Genomic DNA, 24,870 nt, shown 5'->3' with positions numbered 1-24,870 from the left:
AATAGTCGAACATTTGCTACGCTCACACACCTGCTGCCTTCGATGACGATACCCCGGGCCAATAGAAATAAGCCAAGAGACAGATGCGAAAATTTAGCAGAATAGAACGTCATTGTTGTTTTGAAATCACAGAATCTAGAGTACCTGGAGAATAAGCTGCGATCGCAAGATCTGATGCCATTATTTTCATAATAAAAAAATTTAGTTTTATCAACAAAATCAAACTTTTATTGGCGAGAAATGTTCAAATCAGGTCAATAAATTAAATTATCAATTCACATCGACTACGACGGCTATCAGCTGTGAAATTAACCGTAGAAATTAGCATTATTATCGATTCCCACCTTCTGACAGTTAATACTTTTACCAGGTCTGTGGTCCGCCTAACATTCTCTGTTCCTATTCCTATTCTGTGGTACTAAGCAGCAAACCAGTTGAGGCTGTATTAGCATCGATTAAAAGGTCGACATCGTAAAATTCCTATTTTGCCTACTCATTACCGTACTTAACATCGGATAAGGAAATATCGAGCGATTGGAATCTACGTAATAGAGACATTAGACTATATTTTCACTTCCATTACCCACCGTTCGAACACGTCTGTTTTTCTATGGTCGACGGAATGTCAACTTCAACATACACAGAATAGATACCACAGAACAAATACGTAATCTTTTTCCAAAGTACGGAACAAAAATGTCTCAATTAGTTTTTAATTAACATCAATTCTAACTAATTGAACTCCTCTTATTGATTCGACATCTCAATTAACCATCAAATTGGAACAATTTCACCAGCACTAATCCTGAACAACGGCAATTATCAGTCTGGAACAATAACGAGAACTTCACATACGTTTTCTATTTGCATTGGATTGGCCAACACTTTCCGTTGCATGAAAAATTGCAAACTCTCCCAAGGGAATTCATTTTTCATAATCATCGATTGTTCGTTTTAAAAAAAATATGAGTACGACCAGTAATAGACGTAAAGATTCCTTCTCCCGCTATTTCATGGACGAAATAAAGCGCATAAAAATTGTTATACAATAGAACCATCTTCCGAGATTGCTGTTACGTCTGTCGTATAAGTTGTAGATTATTGAACCATTAAATTTTTATGGTTTGAAGTTCCTGAAGAACTATCAATACAAGACGTTGATCCCAGTTAATTAAATCATAGAAAGATTCCGAGAAGAACTACGTCTATGGTTTGATATTATTTTATATTGGCAAAACTTGGACCATAGAATAATTGTGCAAGTTTAGACAAGATCCACCAATATATCAGGTGTGTGAATAAGTCTTTCCCGTTTTTTGTAAGAGATGGCGCCACCAATACTGTGCGAGTATTTAATGGTTACATATGTCATAATCAAAGCTTATTCATCTGTCAACAATTCCACACTAACACATTAGTTGAAATTTTTTCGCATCATAAATTTTTGAAATCGTGAAAATGTCGAAATTTGAGCCGAGTCGACGTCATTTGCGGGAAGTTTCACTTTATTGGTTCAATTTGAAGAAATCTGCTGCCGAGGCGCATCGGTTGCTTCAGGAAGCTTATGGAGAAGGTTGTGTCGATGATTCAAGTGTTCGCGGATGGTTTCGACGCTTCAAAAGTGGCGATTTCGACGTGGAAGACAAGGAGCGTTCCGGGCGGCCGCAAATCTTTGAAGATCAAGAATTGGCGACTTTGCTTGATGAAGATTCGTGTCAAACGCAAGAAGAACTTGCTGAAGCATTGGGAGTTGACCGAACAACCATTTCCAAGCGTTTGAAAGCCATGGGAATGATCCAAAAGCAAGGAAATTGGGTGCCGTACGAACTGAAGCTGAGAGACGTCGATAATACCGGTAGGAAGTCAAATAAAAGAAGTTAAACATCTTTTGAAACTTTAGATTTGGCCTACTCGAAAAACGAATGGAAGAAAAAGAGGTACTGTAATAAATTCCGTCTGTATCTAGACAAATGATATTTGGATTAATCATCAAATATTCTCCTTTCAAACAACAGTTAATAGAATAAAACGATATACCATATGCAAAGCATAGAATAGCAACATATCACTTTATGATATTGACATTAATGACAGTGAAACTTTCAAATGTTTTCCTGCCCTGACAGGCATTGTTGCCAACCCCATAATTACGCTGTACTACCCGAAATACATTGAATAACTCAACAAAAATCTCGCGTGATAATGACTATAATTAAAGGAACTAAACAAACCATTCGAGTTCGGTAAATCTCGAACACCTTGTCGATATCTCCGAATGTCGAGGCGTGATACCAACGATTGTCGAAATAATAAGCGAGAAGATATCATTATGCGGTCCCGATAGAACCATAAAGGAATTTCGCTATACCATCTTGTGATCTGCCGATCATTATCGTTTATCACGTCGCAATCAAACATTTGGATCGCCTGATTTATGGTCCCTCAGATAGAGATCACATTTTGAATGACATAACCTACAATTTAAAACTGGGTTAGGAATTTACTTCACTAAATTCTATGGTCGAAAGTACCATACCTAATATAGATGCTATTCTATGCATATGTTGGGGAGGAATCTACTTTACCGACGCGATAAAATTCTATGGAACAGCTGTCAAAAGCAATTTGGGCCGCGTTCCGTTATTTTTGTCGTCGATTGGGAGTGACGTTATGCAAATCCAGCTTTTCCGTTTAGTGGAAATTATCGTCAACTCGAGTCGTCGTCAGGAGACAGATCCGCAGATATGTCGACTCGAGAGATTGCCGAATTAACATTCTCTCTGCAGTGGACCACCCGTGAGACCTGATTGAATCCATTCTCGAATTTAATTTAAACCAGGGGATTTAAATATGAGGACGTGACTGATGTCGGCGTCAATTTTTTTTAATCCGACAATCTCGCTGCAGCATTTCGAAGCGTAGGCTGATACTAATTCGATATTTGAGTACAAGAAACTAGATTTGTTCATCTCAGGATTATATCGGGTCGGTGCTTGTAAAAACATGGTCGTATATTAATTAAAAATGTCGAAATATATAAAGTCGACCATTAATTGGTCGTTCGTGCAGTACAACAAATTACGTGTCGGCTAATTCAAGTGTATTAAATACACGCGTGAAAAGCGACGTACAAAATAATCGTCCGAAATTTGGTCAAATTAGAATGTTCTCAGTCGGTACACAGAAATTTGATGAGTCAACGTTGAAATTCATTCCAAGAAATGACAGTTCATGCACCTTTCCCATCTAACCTCAACTGGAGTCATAGAATTACATAAAAAGATAATCTAAATTGGCAACACTGATCATCACGGAAAACCATCGACTAGAGATTTATGTTATACCGTGGCCTGGGCATCCCTAAAAAGCCCCCGAGGCCGGAGTTTCTTGCCTCGATAACTCTTGTTACTTTTTCCGTGCCCCTTTACCATTTCGGTACCCAGCATCGGGGCTTTATTTTCTCTTCGCCGATGTGTAATGACCGTCCAGGGATCTCCGTAAAACAATCACGCCCACCACTCTTCGGTAACCTCGCCGCGGTCTCGCCCTGCGGCCACAGAACATTCTTCGTTCTCTTCGTGGCCATCTCGAAGGCATGGCAGCGGTATAATTTATGAAGCCTTTGGATCGCTAGTTTCTCACAGATCCCTCCAAAACCATAAATTTGTAAAAACAATCGTCTATTGTTAACCGGCCGGGAATCGCCGATCTCGTTCTTCGCGGAAGAAGACAACACACATATATATGTCATCCGGATTCACAGAACCGAACTGTCAATCGGTTAGGTTAGATTCATAGAATAATATATAATGTTGAAACATCCCCAGTAATGTTCGTTAAAGTTTTTTTCAAATTACAGTACCATAAGCGAAATACAAGGGTTTTTTTAATCGATAGTATCACTAGATACACAAAAGCGGTGTCAATAGGTGTTAGATGCATAGAATATGTTGTTAACACTCTCAGTAATGTTCATTGAAGTTTTCTTCTAAAAAATATAACGGGTGTTTTTCCAGCTGCAAGTTTCGATGGTTGTTGTCTATGGTTTGACAGTTGAAAATGTCGAACTATGTTGAAAATTCTATTCAGTAAGGTTTGGTGATTCATCATGAATCGTTCAACGCCAAAACAACGCTTCCAAATCAGCGTTGAGTGTTGAAAAAGACGTTGAAATGTCGATACGTCGCCGTTCTCGACTTGTTAATCTTTGTCCGTCGACTACGTAGAAAATTTAGAGAAATAACACTTACGTGTAGCTGCCGTGGGTGTTGTGGCAAAGCCCATGGATACAGGGATTCCTCTTGCATTCGTCCTTGTCCTCTTTGCAAGAAGGTCCTGTGAATCCTGGTGCACAACGACATTTGTACGAATCACCGACCGATATGCACTCAGCACCGTTTCGACAGGGTTGTGAAGCGCAATGGTCCTGTTTTTCGCAATGTTTTCCTGAAAAAAAAAACATAAAAGCCATTGAAATAATTCAAAGAAAAAGAATATATTTGTTAACCTCTATGCACAACGAATAATCATAGAGATTGGTGGATTTTCATAGAAAAGGATTATATTTGTTAACTTCTATGAATAATCATAGAGATCCTGTGAGAAAATCCAACCTAACCTCGATGGGCGTTCCCCTGGTGCGTCATAGAAACAGATCAAAGCTTCGCTTTTTTTCCTATTGATCTTAAAACCTTGCACTTCCGAATACGATTGAGAATCGACCGTTTTACCTATTCCACTTTTTCAGACCCAGATCGATTATGCGGAGATCTATAATTAGAAAACTGAGGTTTCGACTTATACAGCGAATTGACTTCTTCGTACGATTAAGAAGCGAAATATATTGTTATCGTATTCGGATAATTTTATTGTCAATTTTATCGCTTTATGTTGCCTTTTATAGTTAACTTATGTGGCAAGATCGAGATGGAAGATTCTCTGGTTCTGATAAATTCTATATCGATTCGGTATCTGATATTGTGGAGCACAGAACTAGTTTTGTTCTTTCTAGGATACAGTGATTAGATGTCGGATAGATTCTTAGAAACTCACCATTTGGACTCGACTTTCAAAAGAAGTAAAACCTGACCATTCTATGATTTTTCGATAACCGATCTGTCAAATGCGAGATTCTATGGTCGTCATAGAATAACGTAGCGGTGATGCGTTCCGAATTTGTTGCATGTCCAGGCGTTCACGTATAGAAACGTAGAGCAAGCTCTGTAATCATCGGCAAGCTCAAAACAATTCTCATGTGACTTCTCTAAACGCGAGAATCGTGTCTATATCAAGATAACTCAGAGGTGGCATGCATACATTATGGGGAAAACGATTCACAAATTTGAAATTACTAGTCAGACAATAGATGGTGGCGTCGATAATAACAATATATTATTTCGTTTGAGCTTCGCCCAAACAGCTCTTTCAACCATAGAACCATTATTATTATTTTATCGGACGTATTACAGTTGTTAGCCCGAGGGACGTGATTGAAATCCGTAATTTCACTTGGCGTTCCACTCGTCGCGTATTTTCTATGGTATTAGACGATCAGGCGCTCGATGTTCTTCGATTCCATATTGGAACGAGTCTGAAAAAGGACATTTCTACTCATCGGTGCAAATGGTCATTACTGAACTCACCCTCGGATCGCAGAAACGAGTTCTGTGCGTCGTACCACAGAAAAAGAAACTCCAACAGTTATGTTGGTGTAATCATAGAATCTTTCATTTTCACATAGAATTATGATTCCGCAAAAACGTGATAAATGGTATTGGGTTAAAATATCACGTAATTCTATGATTTTATGACATGTCACTTTGCAGGTTAATTGAGTAATTATAACGGTTTGAAACTTTATGGGGAATTTAGCTGAAAAATTGCATGAATGCTTTGAAAAAGCAAGCAAAAGTTCGCCTCACTTCAGTAAAATTCTCATATTTCGATCATAAAAGAATTCAGTGGCGTGTCTAGACTATGAGAAGTTGGGTAGATATACCTTCAATCTCTCAAATATTGAAAGAATTACATCATATTCAGAGTAGGATTTGTTTCTTGTTTAGCTGTAATTTTTCTTTTCATATTCGCTTGAAACTATACGAGATTTTCTTCCACTATTTTTTTAAATTGATTCATATAGATAGATTGTTCAGACTAGTTCAGTTCAGACCGTTCTTATTCTATAAGCTATTCTCGCTAGGAAATAAAATACAAGGCCAATACAATAATATAACATTTAGTCAGTGAGCTATTTGCATGTATTATAATCATTTAATGATCTAATAACATTTTAATAAAATTTCTTGGTTTCTGCTGACATACAGAAATGTTGGCAACAACACATTCATATAATATTTCTTTTTCTTCTAGTTTCGTATTATAATTGACAAAAAGGTTGTATATCAAATCTTATGAGCAAAAATACTAGTTTGAATTCTCAATAACGAAAATATTCCATACCTAGTCTCATTAAAAAACGTCTTTGAATTGCTGTGGAAATGGAATATTCAAAGAATTCAGCATTGAAACGGAGTATTTTTAGTTCCTGGAAAATATAAGGATTTAATAAACAGCTTAAGATTTGTAAATAATGATACGGAAACCAAAGAATATGAATAATTTTGCAAATGCGATGTTGCCGACACTGCGGAATATCCGTAGAAACCAGGAAATTACTTACAAACGTAATTTTAATCACTGGAAAGAATGAATTGCAACTTACCGGTGTAACCAGGCGAGCAGGAACACTGGTACTCCTCCAGGGAGAGCAAGGAGCATATCCCGCCGTTCAAGCATGGCTTTCTGTCGCAGCTGTTCGGAATCGGGATTTCGCAAAGTGACGCGCTAAAACCGAAAGGGCAGTTACAGTTGAACGTCGGGGAACCGTCGGTGGTGAGCAAAACCTCGCAGGAACCGCCATTTTGACAGCGAGGTCCGGGTCCTGTGTGGCAAGGATTCAGGTACTGGCAGAATTCACCAACGTACTTGGACGTACAACTGAAAAAAAGAAGGATAATGTTAAAGTAGAAAAAATTCACAAAAAGGTTTATTATTTCTTCACATCTCGGGAATCTTATATAGTTCTCGAAAGCATCGAATTTGGGACACCCTGTACTTTAGAATAAAAAAAAAATTTCTAGCCGGGATTCTCTTAGAAATTTTGATCAACCACTGCCTTCGACTTGTTAAACATTTCTACCAAGTTTGTTACATTTTTCATTCGTGTTGAGAAATTGTACTATTCTCTAAAATTCAGTGAAAATTATTATGTATATCATTTATCACAGTACCAGTTATTATTGCATAAAACCTCAGTGTAATAAACATAGATAGAGGAAGCGTCTATATCATTTTCAGTAAGCAAATTTTATCCCCAACATGAACTATCAAATTTGACATGAAGCGGGCGGAAATGAAAACATATCAGTGATACGATATTTCACTCAATTCGCGAGTTTCACCACAAAGAACGCACTTCTTATGTCCCATACTGAATCAATGTTTCATATTAACTCAAAATATATTGAAATAAATACCTAAATATATCAGAAACTCAGAAAACAAACTTCAAGCGCGCCGAACGACGTGAAACAACCGATGACACCAGGAGAGCAAAAATTGCCAAACCTTGGATTTCAGTAGATAGATACAGAAAATGATGAATATTCTGCTTATTATAAATTCGACAATTAGGAAAATATTGAATTCCAAATATTCAAATTTGCATATTTAATCGGGAATCACTCAAATAAATATATTTTATTCAATATAATATGCAGTCATAGTCATATAGTAATATTGTGGATTTGAAAATATGTCACAATCCGACAACGTAATCTAACCATGTTGGGGACATGTAAAAATTGCGTATATTCCCTCTAACTATATTTATTACTCCATGTATAAAACAAACCCAAATTTAAATTTTGAATTAATCGCCCGAGAAAAAGTTCTGAACTGGCTTCAACATAATTCTGCTATATTCCAGGTATGCTAAACTTAAAACACCAACCCGCTTATCGGCCTTCGTCCTGTTTCCCAAACAATGCGAGAACGATCCAAGGAATGCTCTTAAAGCATGTTTACGATTTTGATGAATAACATAACCTATTCTAGGCGATGATAACAGCAATCTTGGCACTTTTAGGCACGTACTGTCCCTCAGAACCGGGCTTCCATTATCAAACGTCCATTAGCTTTGCTTGTCGATTTCGCCAGGTATTTAATGCCCGACGTAGAACCTTTTGCCTTCCTCACGTTTTGCATCTCTTTCTATAGACGGAAGGTATCTTGGTTAGCACGCTATGAGTTGCAATTTTAACCGTCCTTTTCATATGCGAAAAGCCTCCATTCGTTACGTTCACGGCTAATTCCGACAAGACAAGAAGATGAAATATGGTTCTATGCTCCCTGAATGACAGTAGTTCTAAGAAACGTCAATCAAATTAGTGAGGTTGGATATGTCATAGGTCAATTTTTTTTTATATGGGAGTATTGAGACATCTAGTATTGGGTATTGTATTAGTTCATGCTTTCATGGCCATTACTTGATCGAAATATACAGTGTGTTGCGCTAAATTAGAGAATATATCTGGAAAAAGTACTTTTTTTCCGTAAATATCTTTCCAGGATTGAATAACATAATCTTCTAAAGACAAACAACATAAGAAGTGTCAAAATATATTACTATAAATTATATAAAAGCTGAAGGAATCAAGAAAACGATTAATAAATTGAATAACTGACTTTACAAAAAGAGTCGTACGTTTTTGTATTTTTTTTTCATCAGCATCTTATAGTTGAAAAGAAACTTACCGAATTGACCAATTCGAAACTTATATATTTATTTCACAAGAATTGCATTTCAGGAATCGTAGGCTAAAGGAAATAAACAGTTTCTCTAGTACAAATTCACAGAGGAAGCAATTACAACAGGTAGTCATTGATCTTGTGCCTTAATTTTCTGTGAAATGTGAATACAAATCAACATTTACAATTGAAATAACAATTTGTCTATTTAGAATTGTATTTCTAGACAAAATAGTATATATCAATAATCAATTAGTTCAGAATTATACCAATTTTCAACTGTGGCAACACTGTATATTATCAGTGTTGCCACAGTTGAAAATTGGTATAATTTTGAACTATATCCTATACGCTCTATTAGTGTGACGTCACACACCGCCATTTTTGGTTCTCCTCTCAGTGTTCGGAATCCAAACAAATAGATTGTCATCCAAATTAGTACGGTTATTTTCATAAATAAGAGTATTTGAGGAACAATTTCAGTATTAATTGATAGACAGAAGGAACGAGGTTAATACCAGTAAGTTTGAATAATAATAATAATAATAATGATAGTATTTATTTCCCAGATTTTGTAAAAAGCCGTGTTTATGAGTTGAACTCCAAGTTTGAACTTACTGGCATTAATCTCGTTCCTTCTGTCTATCAATTAATAGTAAAATCGTTCCTTAAATAATCTTATTTATCAAAATAAGCCAATTTCTTCAACGACACCGTACTAATTTGAATGACAATTTGTTTGTTTGGATTCCGAACACTGACAAGAGAAATAAAATGGCGGTGTGTGACGACATCACTAATAGAGCGTATTGGGAAACCCTTCATATCGGCAAATTATATCAGGATTTCGATAAATATAAGACAATATCTTTCAGACTCTCAAATAGCCTAATCACTGGTTGGCTTTGCGAATGCCCCTAATCCAAAATTCCCTTCCAACCTCTCTAATAACCTCTACAACCTGGAATAGATTCTATTACACTATTTTTCATCGTTTCCACCTAATTATTTGAGACCGTCGACCCATCGAGAATGTCACAGAGAGGAAGTCAAGACTCGAAAAGTCATTCGTAAAAAAAAATGAAAGCATAGAATTACGGTCTCACATGTTGGTCGTTCCCCATTCAAGCGAGGTGGCCAAGAGCGTGAAGAAAACAGACACACTGCCATGTGTGTTGCACGTGATGTTCTTCTCTGCAACTTGTTCGATTCCGTGGTGCTCACCGACGACGTCATAAGCTTATAAATAACCGCTTTATGTCGTCTGTACGACCTAAACCACTTGTTTCTGGCGTTGGTTTGGCGTTTTGATCACTTACGTTGGGAGCACTGAAGAGAGGACAGAACGTACGTTGCGTTGATTCAATACAAATTACTGTTCAGATTGAAAAAGGTATTTTATAATGTTTTTTGTAAACTCGGACAATAAAACACCAACTCTTCCCAATATCCCTAAAACGGTAATTAATTTCTGTGATCTGTTATGTTCTATGATCTGTCATAAAAATCTGAATCTGAATCTGAATCTGAAAAAAAAGTCATAGAATTTTCCGAATATAGAAACCAAAATATAGCGAAATATTTGAAATAGACATTCTTTTTCTTAAACGCCCTCTAACTCGAGAACCAATCAAGATGTCTATGTTCTGATTACGATGTGAATAACTATCAAAAACCACGTATTATGTAACATGTTTAACTTCTCTCAAAACCAGCCGAATAACAAATCACGATCCATAAACGTATCGAATTCTATGGTCGGCAAAGTTCAGTGTGTCCAACATCACTTTCATTAATTCCACCGCCAGACGGAGGTCATAGAGAACGAAATGATGGATATGTAGTTACCCCGCTGACTAGCCTCGCGAACAATGGGACATAAATTAGAAGATTTCTATGTACACCATTGAACCAATTTTTCCAAAACGTGTTCATAGACCAAGCTCTTTCATTTTTATTTGCCGATTACCGTCCAAGCTAACAAAGAGCATTATATTCTCGAAGGAATCATTTATTGTTATCGTCCTGGCAGAAGTAATGAAATGCAGGCAGTGAATAAACATAACTTTACCGCGAACAATTGAGATCTATACTCCGGAGAGAATTCTAATGCTCGCTCGTAGTTTCGTATTTCAATTCGACATGTTAGAGTGGATTTTTTCATAGGAAATCGATAGGAGGTCTATGACGTTTCTCTTTCGATTTGAATCGTTCTCGAACGCAGCCTTTTATGGCACCACAGAAATGTATAACTGACGTATAACTGTCATAACCGATTGGCAATAGCAGACATATTGTTTTAGTAGGAGTAAAAGTGCGACCACAAACCGCTTCTTTCTAAATGAAACATGATTTTTTTACCGCAAACAGCATTGTTACGGTAGAATTGAGGAAGTAGAAAAAAGGCAGTGCAGGAAATAGATTTCGCAAAATTTACAAGAAATAACTTTCAAAATTTCAGTATTCAGTTATTCTCGATTGAACATGTCAGATTATGAGCTAAATTCTCGTCATTTGCGAAAGGTTTTAATTTTCTGCTTTAATATGAATAAGAAATCTGCGGCTGAGGCTCATCGAATGCTCTCAAATACCAATGGTGAGGCCGCTATTGATGGAAGAACGTGCCGAGAGTGGTTTCAACGCTTCAAGAACGGTGATTTTGATGTCAAAGACCAGAATGGCGGTGGAATAGAGATGGTTTTCGAAGATACAGAATTGGAGGCATAACTTGATGAAGACTCGTGTCAAACGCTACAAGAATTGACAGGATCATTGGTAGTGACGCAACATGCTATTCCAAAACGCCTGAAAGTCGTGGGAATGATTCAGAATCCATAAATTGGGTTACGTATGAGTTGAAGCCGAAAGATGTTGAACGGCGTTTGTTTGCTTGTAAACAGCTGCTTGCAAGGCAAAGACAGAAGGGATTTCTGCATCGCATTTTGACTGGAGACGAAAAATGGGTTCATAACGATAATCCCAAGCGCATAAAATCATGGGGATATCCCTGTCAAGCTTCCACGTCGACTTTCAAACCGAATATTCACGGTTCCAAGGTCATGCTCAGCATTTGGTGGCACCAGCTCGGCGTAGTGTATTATGAGTTGTTAAAACCGACTGAAATAATCATAGGCGATCGTTATCGAACGCAATTAAAGCGTTTGAGCCGAGCATTGAAAGACAAACGACCGCAATACAACGAGAGACATGATAAATTGATACTACAGCATGACAATGCTCGACCCCATGTTTCGAAAGTGGTCAAGACACTTGTTCCGATCAATGACACACGGCCTGGCTGACCAGCACTTCCAGTCTTCGATCGATTTGTAGATCACTTCATAAGATGACCAGTTTTTTCAACGCGGGATTCGTACGCTGTCCGAAAGATGGGAGAAAGTAGTGGCCAGGGATGGATAATACTTTTTACAATAAAGCCTCGAATTTCAAAAAAAAAAAAAGCGGAAGCAATGTTGTACGCCTATGTACTTTATTCAAATCAAGGTGATAATAACGGGATAGTGCAAAAACGCTCTAAGCATCATGCAACTTAAAAACTTTGACAACATAAGGAACTGACGTCAAAAAGAGCCCTTTTGCTGCACGACCTCTGTTTTTTCGCAAATTTCAACCGAACCTTGTTTTGTTTTAGGACTTCTACGATAGCCTCGAGCAAGATTCAAACAATTTCATGGAAATTACCGGAGTCAATTACGTATAGGTATACGAAGAAAGACGAAGAAGATCCTAGCTGTCGATTCAAAGACCTCAAGTAATACAAAGACCGGTTTCGACGCTATCGTTATCCATCAGGATTCTCTAAATAATTGTGTTATTATAGCTACTGTATTGGCTCACGATCGAGCCTGCTGGATCAACGGTGTGGAAAATTGAATATAAAACCCGAGAGCCCACTCTTCGAAAGTTGAAACACACAGAGGATGCGAAGACGAGAGCAAATAGTATTCTAGGTAGATGCAAGGTTACCTACCACCTCATAAATAAATAAACTTCTTAGCATGAAGACGTTAAAATCGTAGAAGACCTGTTTCGATGTTTTCTACCTGTTCGTCATAACGTTTGTCATTCTTTCCCGTTTTCATATTTTACAAAGGGTCTCTTCACAAGTTCAACGTTATCAACTGGTGCCGATCTTGAGGATTATTACATTGTAGTTATCTAGCAATGGTATCTACAGAACAAGAATTTTTAAGGCTTGCTGAATGTCGTACCTAATTGGATATAAAATTAGGCAGACAACGCTCGACGTCCTACGCACATTTTGGGACGATCGACCTCTCCAAAGCATTCGCAGCTTAAAATTAAAAATGCGAGAAGCACCGAAATGAAGTTGTGACAATAATCTTGGCGAATACTAGATATTGAAAATAATGGCTGTTTAAGACAGAAATACTGTTTGAATGATTTTTTCACTAGTAATATCGATAATAAACAACAAAATTTTATGACAATCGAAAGCTCGTTACTAGATATGAGAAATTTGTAGTAAAATTATGAGGCATTTATCCATGTCCGAAAGATATTCAGCGGAAAATTTGTTGACAAAAATAATACAAAAATCATAAATGTCAATTCGAAAGATTAGATTTTCCTTTAGAGCATTAAACATAGATAGAGGGAGCATATGTCATTTTCAGTAAACAAATTTTGTTCCCAACATGAACTATCAAATTTGACATGAAGCGCGCGAAAATAAAAACATATCAGTGATACGATATTTCACTCAATTCGTGAGTTTCTCCACAAAGAACGAACTTCTTATGTCCCATAGTGAATCAACGTTTCATATTTACTCAAAAAATATTGAAATAAATACATGAAATAAATATATCTGAAATTCAAAAAACAAACTTCAAGCGCGCCTAACGACGTGAAACAACCGATGACACTAGGAGAGCAAAAGTGGCCAACCTTGGATTTCAGCAGGTAGATATAGAAAATAATAAATATTCTGCTTATACAAATTCGACAATTAGGAAAAATATCGGATACCAAATATTCAAATTTGCATATTTCATTCAATATAATATACATTCATAACTATACATATAGTAAAATTGTGGATTTGAAAATAAATCACAATCAGACGAAGTAATCTAACCATGTTGGGGACAAAATTGCGTATACTCCCTCTATCTATGTTTATTAATATATGCATTTTATCGACACCAAACCATCGAAAAAAAAACATTCTGCATTAAAAATCTTTATATTTACATGAAAACAACTGTAATAAACTAGGAGTTGGAGGCGCTATATATTGAAATATTTATATTTCCATGGAAATGACATCTGAAATCAAGCTCCTTGAAATCCAAGAAGGCTGGTTCCTTCAAAAACCGCCAGTTTTATCTCAAACCTTATCAAGATTCAGCGGACACATCAGTATTTCTAGAAATCTCAAGCGCAACAAATGCGAACATAGAATTTGAAGACTGACAGTTGACAGTCCGGTCGATGAACAAGCTACGTTAAAATTTCAAGCAATTATCAATAAATTCCTCGCTGTTCATTAAGAAGGCGAGCGTTCATTGAACGGCATAAACCTTGATTCGAATTGAAGCTCAATGAAATGAACACGACTGAATCGATTCAGAAATCGCCCGAGCCATCTCCACAATTTGTTGCGTTCCACCATCTGCGTCCAGAGAGATCGTCAATTAAATACATAGAGAGCAACAATGGTTATATGTTCGTCGATTACAAAAGACGGGTACTTTTCTGGACACTGCGCGATCTTGAAAACGAAACAAAGCAATCGTAAATCGCGGTTAAGAGCTGGCTAGCAGGATAATTATTTGATTGGGTTCTATTAAAATGGACTTAGATGGCTATGCAACGCCCAATTATCGAGCATTTCGCCATTTTCGGATTCTCGACGTTGGGGTCTTGGTAATAGAATGGATTTCTAATGACTAAACTCATTGTTTAAGCGGAAAATATGGGTAAAATGATTCTTCTATGGTCAAGACGATAGAAGAATTTTCATTGTTTTTCTGTGGACTATTTACACCGTGTCTGATCGGTCATAGAGTAGAGAGGGAAGAACTCATTGTTGACGCTGAATATATGGGAATAGGAGACTTCTATGGTCAAGACCATTAATTAATGTTTCAATCTGTGGACTATTTACACCGTGTTTGCTCCGTCATAGAGTAGGAAAGAATGAACTGTCAGTGTGGCCAACGTATGTTATCCAACGAAGGTACTTTATTAACACTTTCGCTCAGGATAAGCGTATAGAATCTTATCATTAAATTCAATGAGTAGCTGTAATGGGTATATCTCAAAAACATAGACAATATGTAATTAACAAATGAGAGTGAAAGGTGAGCCATGTGAGAGTTTTTGTTGAGATAGGAAATGCGTATATACGTATACCTAACATTTCTACAATGAATGATGAATGAATATGTTTGATTTGATAATACATACATAAGAATATAATGTTTTATATGATTTCTGGAGTAAAAACTTTCCAGAGCAAATAAGCCAATTTTCGACAATTTTAAATGTTATGCTGATGGACAACAAAACTGTTTAAAAGTCCTCCTGAAATTCAACAAGAACGTTAGAGTTTTACATGAACAAAAATGTAAAAAAACATTGTCCATACCTAACCCTTAGAAAATGGAAAAAAATTAAAAGTTCCTTCATGGGACTATTATACCATTTTATTGATTAATTCGACTATGTAGATCACGAAAATGCTTACACTTTGACGATTAGTACATTATTTCAGAAATTATATGTAAAAATCTGAAATTTTCGAGAAGAAAATTGATAATATTCCCAAGGCTGTAACTTCTCCTGGACGTGAGCTACGTCCTTGAAACCTCAGTATGTTTCAGATCAGAACTCGATCATCGAAAAACGTTTTTATTTGAGGGGTCTGTGATGAATATTCCAGAAGATATAACGATTTTTGGATAGAAATTCAATTTTTATTGTTTTTCCCAAATTGCGAGCACAAATTTTTTCAAAACTGTGAGTTCTACGAAAATTCAGTTAGTCGTATCAGAATTGAAGATCCCTTATTAGCCTAATTCCGTACTAAACTGAAAATTTTTTTGTCAAAAATTTTCGTAAAACTTTCCTCCATACCTTAGAAAATTGAAAAAAACTAAAAGCTCCTTGATGGGAATATTGTACCTTCTCATTGATTGGTTCGGTTACTTAGTTCACGAAAATGCTTGCAGTTGGGCAAGTAGTCTATTATTTCATGAATTATGGGTAAAAATCTGAAATATAAAAAAAAAAATTGATAATTTTCCCGAGGCTGCCACTTCTCCTAGACGTGAGCTACGCACTTGAAACCTCACTATGTTTTAGATCAGAACTCGATCTTTGAAAAACGTTTTCATTTGAGGGGTCTGTTACGAATATTTTAGAAGATATAAGGCAACAGACAAGACGTCTGTTGCTTTGAAAATATTGGGAATATACTGTGGTTTCTTCAGGTAAATTTTAAATTTCATCAGTTCAAATTCTCTTCTTCTGTGTCAAAATGTGAAATTCACATTTCCTCAGTCGAAATGTCAAATTTACCTGGCTCAAAAATTTTTGTTAATATTAAAATTTGTGGAAATTTAATTTTATAAATATTCAAGATGAACTGCAACATTGTATGAAATTATACCGATTATTGTCGTCAAAACAGAATTCCTCACGAAACCATTCAATTTTTAGCCTTTAAAGCCTCAACAACATCTCAATTATACGCAGTTTCTTCGAAAAACCCGTTCTATACGACCCGCCATATTTCTGCTCCTATTTCCATATTATTGGCGGAATATTAATGGATCTGGTATTACAGAATATCAACAGCGTGTCGCTTTGCGTGGCTGGAATCCAAATGGTGCGAAGCTCCTCCGTATGAATGCAAATAGGACTGATAATTATGTACGTTCACCTTGCCCACTTGGCCGGTACAGAATTTCCAGGATATAACGAGGGTACAGGACGTTTCTGACATCTAGAAACATGTTCCACACTAAAAAGAACCCAACGCGTACCGTTGTGTAAACCTGGGCGTGATTTTCACTCCTATTGGTCAGCTTTTAGAACCATCGAGTAGGCAGATCAATTTATTCTATGGGCCAGATGACAGAATCCAGGAAATGATGGTCTTGGCAAATGAAATATGCTAATAAGATTCTAATAATCAACCACGTTTAATTTGAACTGAGAGATGTATAAAATATTATTAATCTCAATGTTCAAATTAAAACTGAGTTATTTTATAGAATTCTTTCAGCATATATATTATTTTCAATAAGATAAAAGTCCTAAAAATGAGAGTAGTACTTCAATCAGTAGCACGGAACTATTAGATATCAATTTTCCAAAATCCCTTTTAAACAGAGCGAATTACGTCATTTTTAAGTAGTATAAAATTCTATATATGCCTATGTGTATATTAAAAAAGTACCCTAATTTGCCTTTTTAGAAAATAGTAGACAGATTCCTCAAAGTAATGAAAATAGATAGAGGGAGCATGTATAATTTTCAGTAAGCAAATTTTGTCCCCAACATGAACTATCAAATTTGACATAAAGCGCGAGGAAATGAAAACATATCAGTGATACGATATTTCACTCAATTCGCGAGTTTTTCCACAAAGAACGAACTTCTTATGTCCCATAATGAATTAACGTTTCATATTAACCCAAAATATATTGAAATGAATACCTAAAAGATCAGAAATCAGAAAACCTTCAAGGGCGACAAACGACGTGAAACAACCGATGACACTAGGAGAGCAAAAGTTGCCAAACCTTGGATTTCAGCAGGTAGGTACAGAAAATAATGAATATTCTACTTATTATAAATTCGACAATTAGGAAAAATATCATATTCCAAATATTTAAATTTACATATATAATCGAGAATCACTCGAATAAATATATTTCATTCAATATAATATACATTCATAACGATATAGTATAATTGTGGATTTGAAAATATATCACACTCCGACAACGTAATCTAACCATGTTGGGGACATCTAAAAATCGCCTATATTTCTTCTATCTAAGTTTATTACTCTATGACGGATTCCAATCCCCCATCTGTGATCTATCTTATTGTTGCGTATTACTGTACTGTAAACTATAACGTCCCTCTGTGGTCGAACACGGTCGTATAAAATACAAACCACAGAAATATACACAACGGATATTTGACGTATCACATTCTTCCGTGGTTCTTGTGTGTCACGAGGTTAACCTCGACGGCCGAATAACTACATGAACGGCTTCCCTTCGATTTTAATAAAGAGATAAAGCCGCATAATAATTCAAAAGTTGATGGGAACTAAAATGAATTAAAATACCCCACATTAAACGCATTACGAGATCAGATATACACGTTGAAAACTCGAAGAAAACGGGTTTCACGAGCATAGAGTGGGCACACAGATGGGGTCTCTTGGTTAACACGTCGATCGAATAAGACGATATGACATCAAACTGGTTACCGAATTTTTCATTTGTGCCTCAATTTTGAAGCGATATCTTCAGCCGCCAACGCGGGTATATTCGATTACCAGACTCGAGAGATGAAATTCGATATTTCGATTCGATATTAATGAGAATGAGAACCGGAACGAACTGGTTGATTCTATTTCGCCGCTTGATTGGATGAACGTCTTCCCTATCCACAGAGATAATCGAAATGTCATTCACAAGACGAATGTCCTATGGTGCTACGAAAGGATGTCCAAAGTAGGCGTCGATAGATCATAGAATAAAGACAATACGCTCTATTAGTGATGACGTCACACACCGCCATTTTAGTTCTCCTGTCAGTGTTCGGAATCCAAACAATCGAATTGTCATTCAAATTAGTACGTTGTCGTTGAAGAAATTGGCTTATTTTGATAAATAAGATTATTTAAGGAACGATTTTACTATTAATTGATAGACAGAAGGAACGAGATTAATGCCAGCAAGTTCGAACTTGAAGTTCAACTAATAAACACGGCTTTTTACAAAATCTGGGGAATGATACAGGATTCAAACTTACTGGTATTAACCTCGTTCCTTCTGTCTACCAATTAATACTGAAATCGTTCCTCAAATACTCTTATTTATGAAAATAAGCCAATTCCTTCAACGACACCGTACTAATTTGAATGACAATTTATTTGTTTGGATTCCGAACACTGACAGAATAACCAAAAATTGCGGTGTGTGAACCGCGTTTTTTGACAGTAAGTGAAGACATATTAACACTATACGCATTCTATGCATCTTGCACAGAACTGTCATTCTGTGCATCTTGCACAGAAATGAACGAAATGTCATCCACTCGACAACTCTTCTATGACGCCCCGAAAGGATGTCCAAAGCAGACATCGATCGACCATAAAAAAATGTTAACGACCATAGAAAAAAATGTCGACGGCCATAGAAAAAAATTTCGACGGCCATAGAAAAAAATTTCGACGACCACAGAAAATCAGGGATGCGTTCGTTAAAAACGACTGTTTACATTCCCTGTCTGAGCGCCAGAGGACTAATTATTCTTCGCACAACGGGACGCCAGATTGAGCTGTAACAATTAGTTTTTAATGTGCCGTAACTTTTATGGGTACGGACGGTTCTATAGATATTGTACAGGTACAACGGCAGTCCGGCCGGCCACGGAACCACAGACGAGGCTCGGTCGTGATGTGACGATTTTATCTCTTGCATATCTCGACGCTCCGTGTGTTAATGAACACTATGAGCATATTTCTTCACTTCGCACCTCGCTCGGTCCGCTCTCTATGCTCCCGTTGCCGAATGGGTGTTGCAAGATGCGCAAAAAGTTCACCGAAACCGTGCTAATCGTTTCGAGGTCTACAACGATCTATTAATTGGTTGTGTTCGGGCACCGTCATGTCTGTCGTCGAGATCGATCTATCGCAAATCGACGATGTAATTAATGCGTTTACTACGCTCTGTGATTGATGGTACCAATTTTAGAACGTTGGCAACAATGGAAAAAAGAATTTTACTCTATGCTCCTTCATTTCCCCCCATCTGCATTTACTACGCTCTGTGATTGATGGTACCAATTTTAGAACGTTGGCAACAATGGAAAAAAACGAATTTTACTCTATGCTCCTTCATTTCCCCCTATCAGCTGGTGTGTCACTGACTCTTGGGAAACTCAAATGGTGGAAAATTTTTCGCAAAAAAAATATAGTTTTACAGTGAAATCTTCCGACTGCCTTCTTTGAGGCCGTATCTTGATACGCAATTTAATCGCTTCGCATCTCTTGAAGTGGTCTTCATACGGGCTCATTCGAGCGATTAAGGATGTTCCCAATCGTATACGCTCTCATCAACAAAGAGTTGTCCGATGAACCGAGCTTGCGGTGAAAGAAGAAAACCGATACCTCTATGGTCCATCCCTTCCCACCGTGATCCGATGTCGAGGCCTTATTATTCTTAAGCCCTCTCTTCCTCTTCTCGTCGTCTTTGTTAAGGCCCACATGACACTCGTTGAAAGGGAAAAAAATGGCCATCGCTTGGATATATTCGGCCAGCTTTCCCTTTCAATCGCTGATTGAGGGTGTTTTCTGATGGATATGCTTCCAAAACAAAATGATTAGGTAACTGCAGATTGCTTTTGAAGAATATTATCGTTGATCCGTATTCTTCAGAAGTCTCATTAGCTTTTGATGAAAATTTAAACTTATCGGGAGATAAGCTCGTAGAAAACTGCTTGAAGTTGAATCGTCCATTACGTACGTATAAAATATATAGATCGCTACACATATAATTATACCGTGAAAAATAACAAATTTCTATGTTCGATATTCTCTCATCTCTCAAAAATTAATTAGATGTTACCTATTACGTGGGATTCTCAATTCCCATAATGATTTATACCTATTATCCGCTCAAATTTACGACCAACTCAGCATGAGAACATATCAATTAATTAGAAACCGTCTGCTTTATACGGCTCTGTGGTCTAAATGTCAACGCAATATTTATGTCGCCCAATATTTAGTATCAGACATGTCTCGAACGAAATTCCACCATACATGAATAATAGATCTTGCCTGCATATTTCCTTCCTTTATTATACCAGAACTCGTGGCATATGGTCCCCGAAAATATCATTGTCCCCATAATTCCAAAATTTATTTACATAACCAGTTCCGAGACTTTTCTCGTTTTCTCCCATCAGAAGCACCAGTTCAAAGTTCGATGGTATCGTAAAACCGATCGAAGAGACCAATTAATGAAAGAGGTTTCGGAATATTTATCATCTGTCGAAAGATATAGCACAGAATATGGTTAATATTCATTTTTAATATCATCCAGGAACATAGAAACGAGTCGAAAACGATTATGAAAAAATCGGTCGATAAAGAAGGAACCGATATCTGGCCGCAGAAGTCGTTTCCTGTCAACCGTAAAAGGACCATTAGGAGCATAGAATCAAACTCGGCCATAAAATCGGGAGCATCACATTTGTATCTTAGCGTTTATTTTTCGAAATGAACGATATAATTTGCATAACACGACGTTGCTGATGACATTCTTACCCATTAGCAACTTCTAGAGTGTACTGAGACGACCCGTAATGAGTTTTCGAATTATGGTCCTCCGATCTCCATTAATGACAAGCAATTTTATGCTAGGATGACGGTTTAAATGAAAAGTGGTTCATATGTTATAGTGATTTGCAGTAATTTCCTTCGTACGAACAGAAAGAACGTATCAGGTTTGTACATTTTTTACGTTTCGAGTTTGATAGATCTGGCAACACCGATATATCGACCCTCTATGGAAAATAACGAGGGTCTTCACTGACGGTACCTACTTGTTTACCTACTTCGATCACTTCAGCCTCCCATTGACGAGAAAAACGTGTCTGCACGCAAGCTTTCGGAGATAGACCCTTGATTAAACATCATCTAGAGGGTGTCAGATGATGGGATGCAGGTAGTTCAGGGGCCGGACACAAAGAAAAAGGGTAAAACCGATGGGTGGAATTGAATAAGATGAAACTTTATCTAGCATCAACTGAAGCGAGAAAGAAAATAACGAAAATCGTAATAATCTATGTTTTTACCTTATGATCATGGAATACTCGGAATCTGTGCTCAGGGCTGGCCAAAATGATCGATATCAGCCAGTGTCTAGACAAGCCCGCGAAATTTCTTCAGGCTATTCAAAACATCCAAACGCTGATTCGACAAAACGCGAACATTCTAAAAACCCGAAATATTTCGAGACCCCACCATTAAAAACATCAGCGTGAATTCTTTCGACGTTGGCCCCAAGGCGGTTCAGATACCCAAATGCATCGATTGGTTCCTCCGAATTGTCGATTAATTCGAAGGTTCGACAGAAAGTTGCAATTACGAAAGATAGACGGCGTTGATCAACGAGATGAAGAACATACGTACCGCGTGAACTGATTAGAATATAGACGCTGTAGAAGATAAACGAAATCACAGAAGATTATGTAACAATGAATACTGCCAACAGCTGTCATAAAGTGAACGGTCACAGAGTTTGAATAAGTCCGAATAAAAATGCATAGAAAACGTGGTGTCGGCACTTTCCTACTGATGATCATTGAAATTTTCGATTTTCGAACTGTCACCTAGGTGACTATTTTGCTTTGTGAACGGTGATGTCGTTAGAATCGATTAATCTATAGGTTACAAGTGTACGGTGATGATATCGGAAAGATCATTTCAACAAATTCATTGAATACGTAAATTAGGCTTTGACTCGGATTTGAATCGAATGTAATTATTGTAATGTAACTAAATTAGGAATTTGGAATAACTAACATTAAAATCTGCATAAATGTGACCAAGTACAGCAACTGCTTTTGATTTTCATTTCAAGGAAGTTCTTAGAAATTGATGACTATGTTTGAATATAACACAAAAACGGGTAGAAATGACTATCGTCCAATATTTTATTGAATCTCTTGAATATCTGCAGAAAAAAGTTTCGAGAAATGGATGAATATCTCAAGGCTTTTTGCACAGCAATAAATATTTCGACAAAGAAATATTTTTATATTCAATCTTCACGGTCCACAAGTCGATTATCATTTTTATCGAATATCTATATCAATCAAATATAAATAATATTCGACTTTCATAACTTTTTTATATCTCGTAAGAAATTTGTTACATTAAGCATTTATATTAACATAATTAAGCCATTAGAAAAAGCGGTACCTTTGTAGTATTAGTAGAAATAACGATAATAAATGGAATTTGATATGACATGTCGGTAAAATTTATAAAGATATTAGAATAGATGTCGGGGGAAAAGGATAATATAGTCATCTACACCCCTACTTTGACAGCTTCATTCACACATTTCTATGTGTGCATCTTGTGTTTAATGGACCGTTATTGAATGAACACAGATATTCCTTCCTTTTGATCCCAGCTGGTTTTTGTGATCCGAGTAGATCAGGCTGTAATAAATTTAATGTCGTTTCATTCTGAAACCGTGTAAAGAACAGGTTCACCGAAATTACGCCTAATCCAATCAAGAATTACGCAACTCCTCTTCTACATCCGTCGTTTCCATTCAAGTGCTTCATTACCGACCGAGTGTTGTCAAACATCAGCGCCAGACGTACAGGGTGGGCAAATTTCGATGTTTTAGCACTACAACTTTTGAACCAGAGGAGATAGACAAAATCTGATACCCACTTCTCGATCTCTTTTTCTGAGAAACTAAAAAGGGTAGTTTTCGTTTTTGGCCACCTTCTATTGTTTTCGAGTAATAAGCGAAAATTGGAAAAATGGCGAAATCGAAAAACAGTTATATCTCCGCTAATACTGATGATAGAGCTCTGAAATTAAAACATTATACAGGCACTTTTTTACGTAGAATCCAGTGGCGTGCTCGTATTTTCAGAAGGGTTTTTAATTACGAAGCTATAACCCAAAGTTATGTTTTTTTAAATAGGAACACTAGATTTTTGTGCCATTTTCTGAAAGCTTAATTTTTCCTGATTTCAAAAATATATAACATCGTATGATTCGGATCAATATAAATAATAGAAAATGGCCAAAAACCACTTTTCACCTAAGAGTCTCAATATTTCTATGGTTTCAACTGTTGATGAACACAGAAAAATTGAGCTTTCTATAACAAGAGCAGTGTCCTTCCGTCAATCTGATTATTTCTATGCTTTTCACTTATTTCTACAAAATTCGAATCTAGATATGTTTTATAAATTTTTATCCAAAAATTGATTTGGAAATAACGGAGAAACCACAAGATCGAATTTTTCAATCGAAAGAGTTGTATTGAGATGCATGTATCAGAAGATTATTTACATAGGTCTCCAGAATCAATACGCACAAGTACCAATCCATTTTAAACAGCATATGAAACAATGCATATCTGATTGAACTCAACATTTTAATTACGAAGGGACAAACAAGAAATAATATTTAACCTAATAATGACAACAATTGCACAATGCACAGTCGACACCTCTTCTCGATATTTCAATAGATGAATATTTGAAACTGTGTTCAAGCTACCTAGGAAACTTTTTCCAAGTTCGTTTATCTTTTCGAAACTATTTGCATAAAATAAATATAGATTCGAATTTTGTAGAAATAAGTGAAAAGCATAGAAATAATCAGATTGACGGAAGGACACTGCTCTTGTTATAGGAAGGCTCATCAAAAGTTGAAACCATAGAAATATTGAGACTCTTAAGTGAAAAAAGGTTTTTGACCATTTTCTGTTATTTATTTTGATACGAATCATACGATGTTATATATTTTTGAAATCAGGAAAAATTAAGCTTTCAGAAAATGGCACAAAAATCTAGTGTTCCCATTTGAAAAAACATAACTTTGGGTCATAGCTTCGCAATTAAAAACCCTTTTGAAAATACGAGCACGCCACTGGATTCTACGTAAAAAAGTGCCTGTATAATGTTTTAATTTCAGAGCTCTATCATCAGTATTAGCGGAGATATAAATGTTTTTCGATATCGCCATTTTTCCAATTTTCGCTTATAACTCGAAAACAAAAGAAG

General features: G+C 36.5%; 1 protein-coding gene across 2 annotated transcripts in view; it reads right to left on the bottom strand.

Moving 5' to 3' along the window:
• LOC123676036 (neurogenic locus Notch protein) overlaps positions 1 to 24,870 on the bottom strand; it is an 82,572-nt gene that overhangs the window by 42,577 nt on the left and 15,125 nt on the right. For both annotated transcript variants that reach the window (XM_045611682.1, XM_045611684.1), the window contains exons 3-4: positions 6,722 to 6,996; positions 4,251 to 4,446 (exon numbers count right to left, since the gene is read on the bottom strand). In XM_045611682.1, coding sequence (XP_045467638.1) covers positions 4,251 to 4,446; positions 6,722 to 6,996 — 471 coding nt within the window. The remainder of the gene's footprint in view (positions 1 to 4,250; positions 4,447 to 6,721; positions 6,997 to 24,870) is intronic.

Source organism: Harmonia axyridis, chromosome 3, assembly GCF_914767665.1.
Source record: "Harmonia axyridis chromosome 3, icHarAxyr1.1, whole genome shotgun sequence".
Taxonomy (NCBI): Eukaryota; Metazoa; Arthropoda; class Insecta; order Coleoptera; family Coccinellidae; genus Harmonia; species Harmonia axyridis.
The sequence above is the reverse complement of the archived record's forward strand: the minus strand, read 5'-3'. Positions and strand labels throughout refer to the sequence as shown.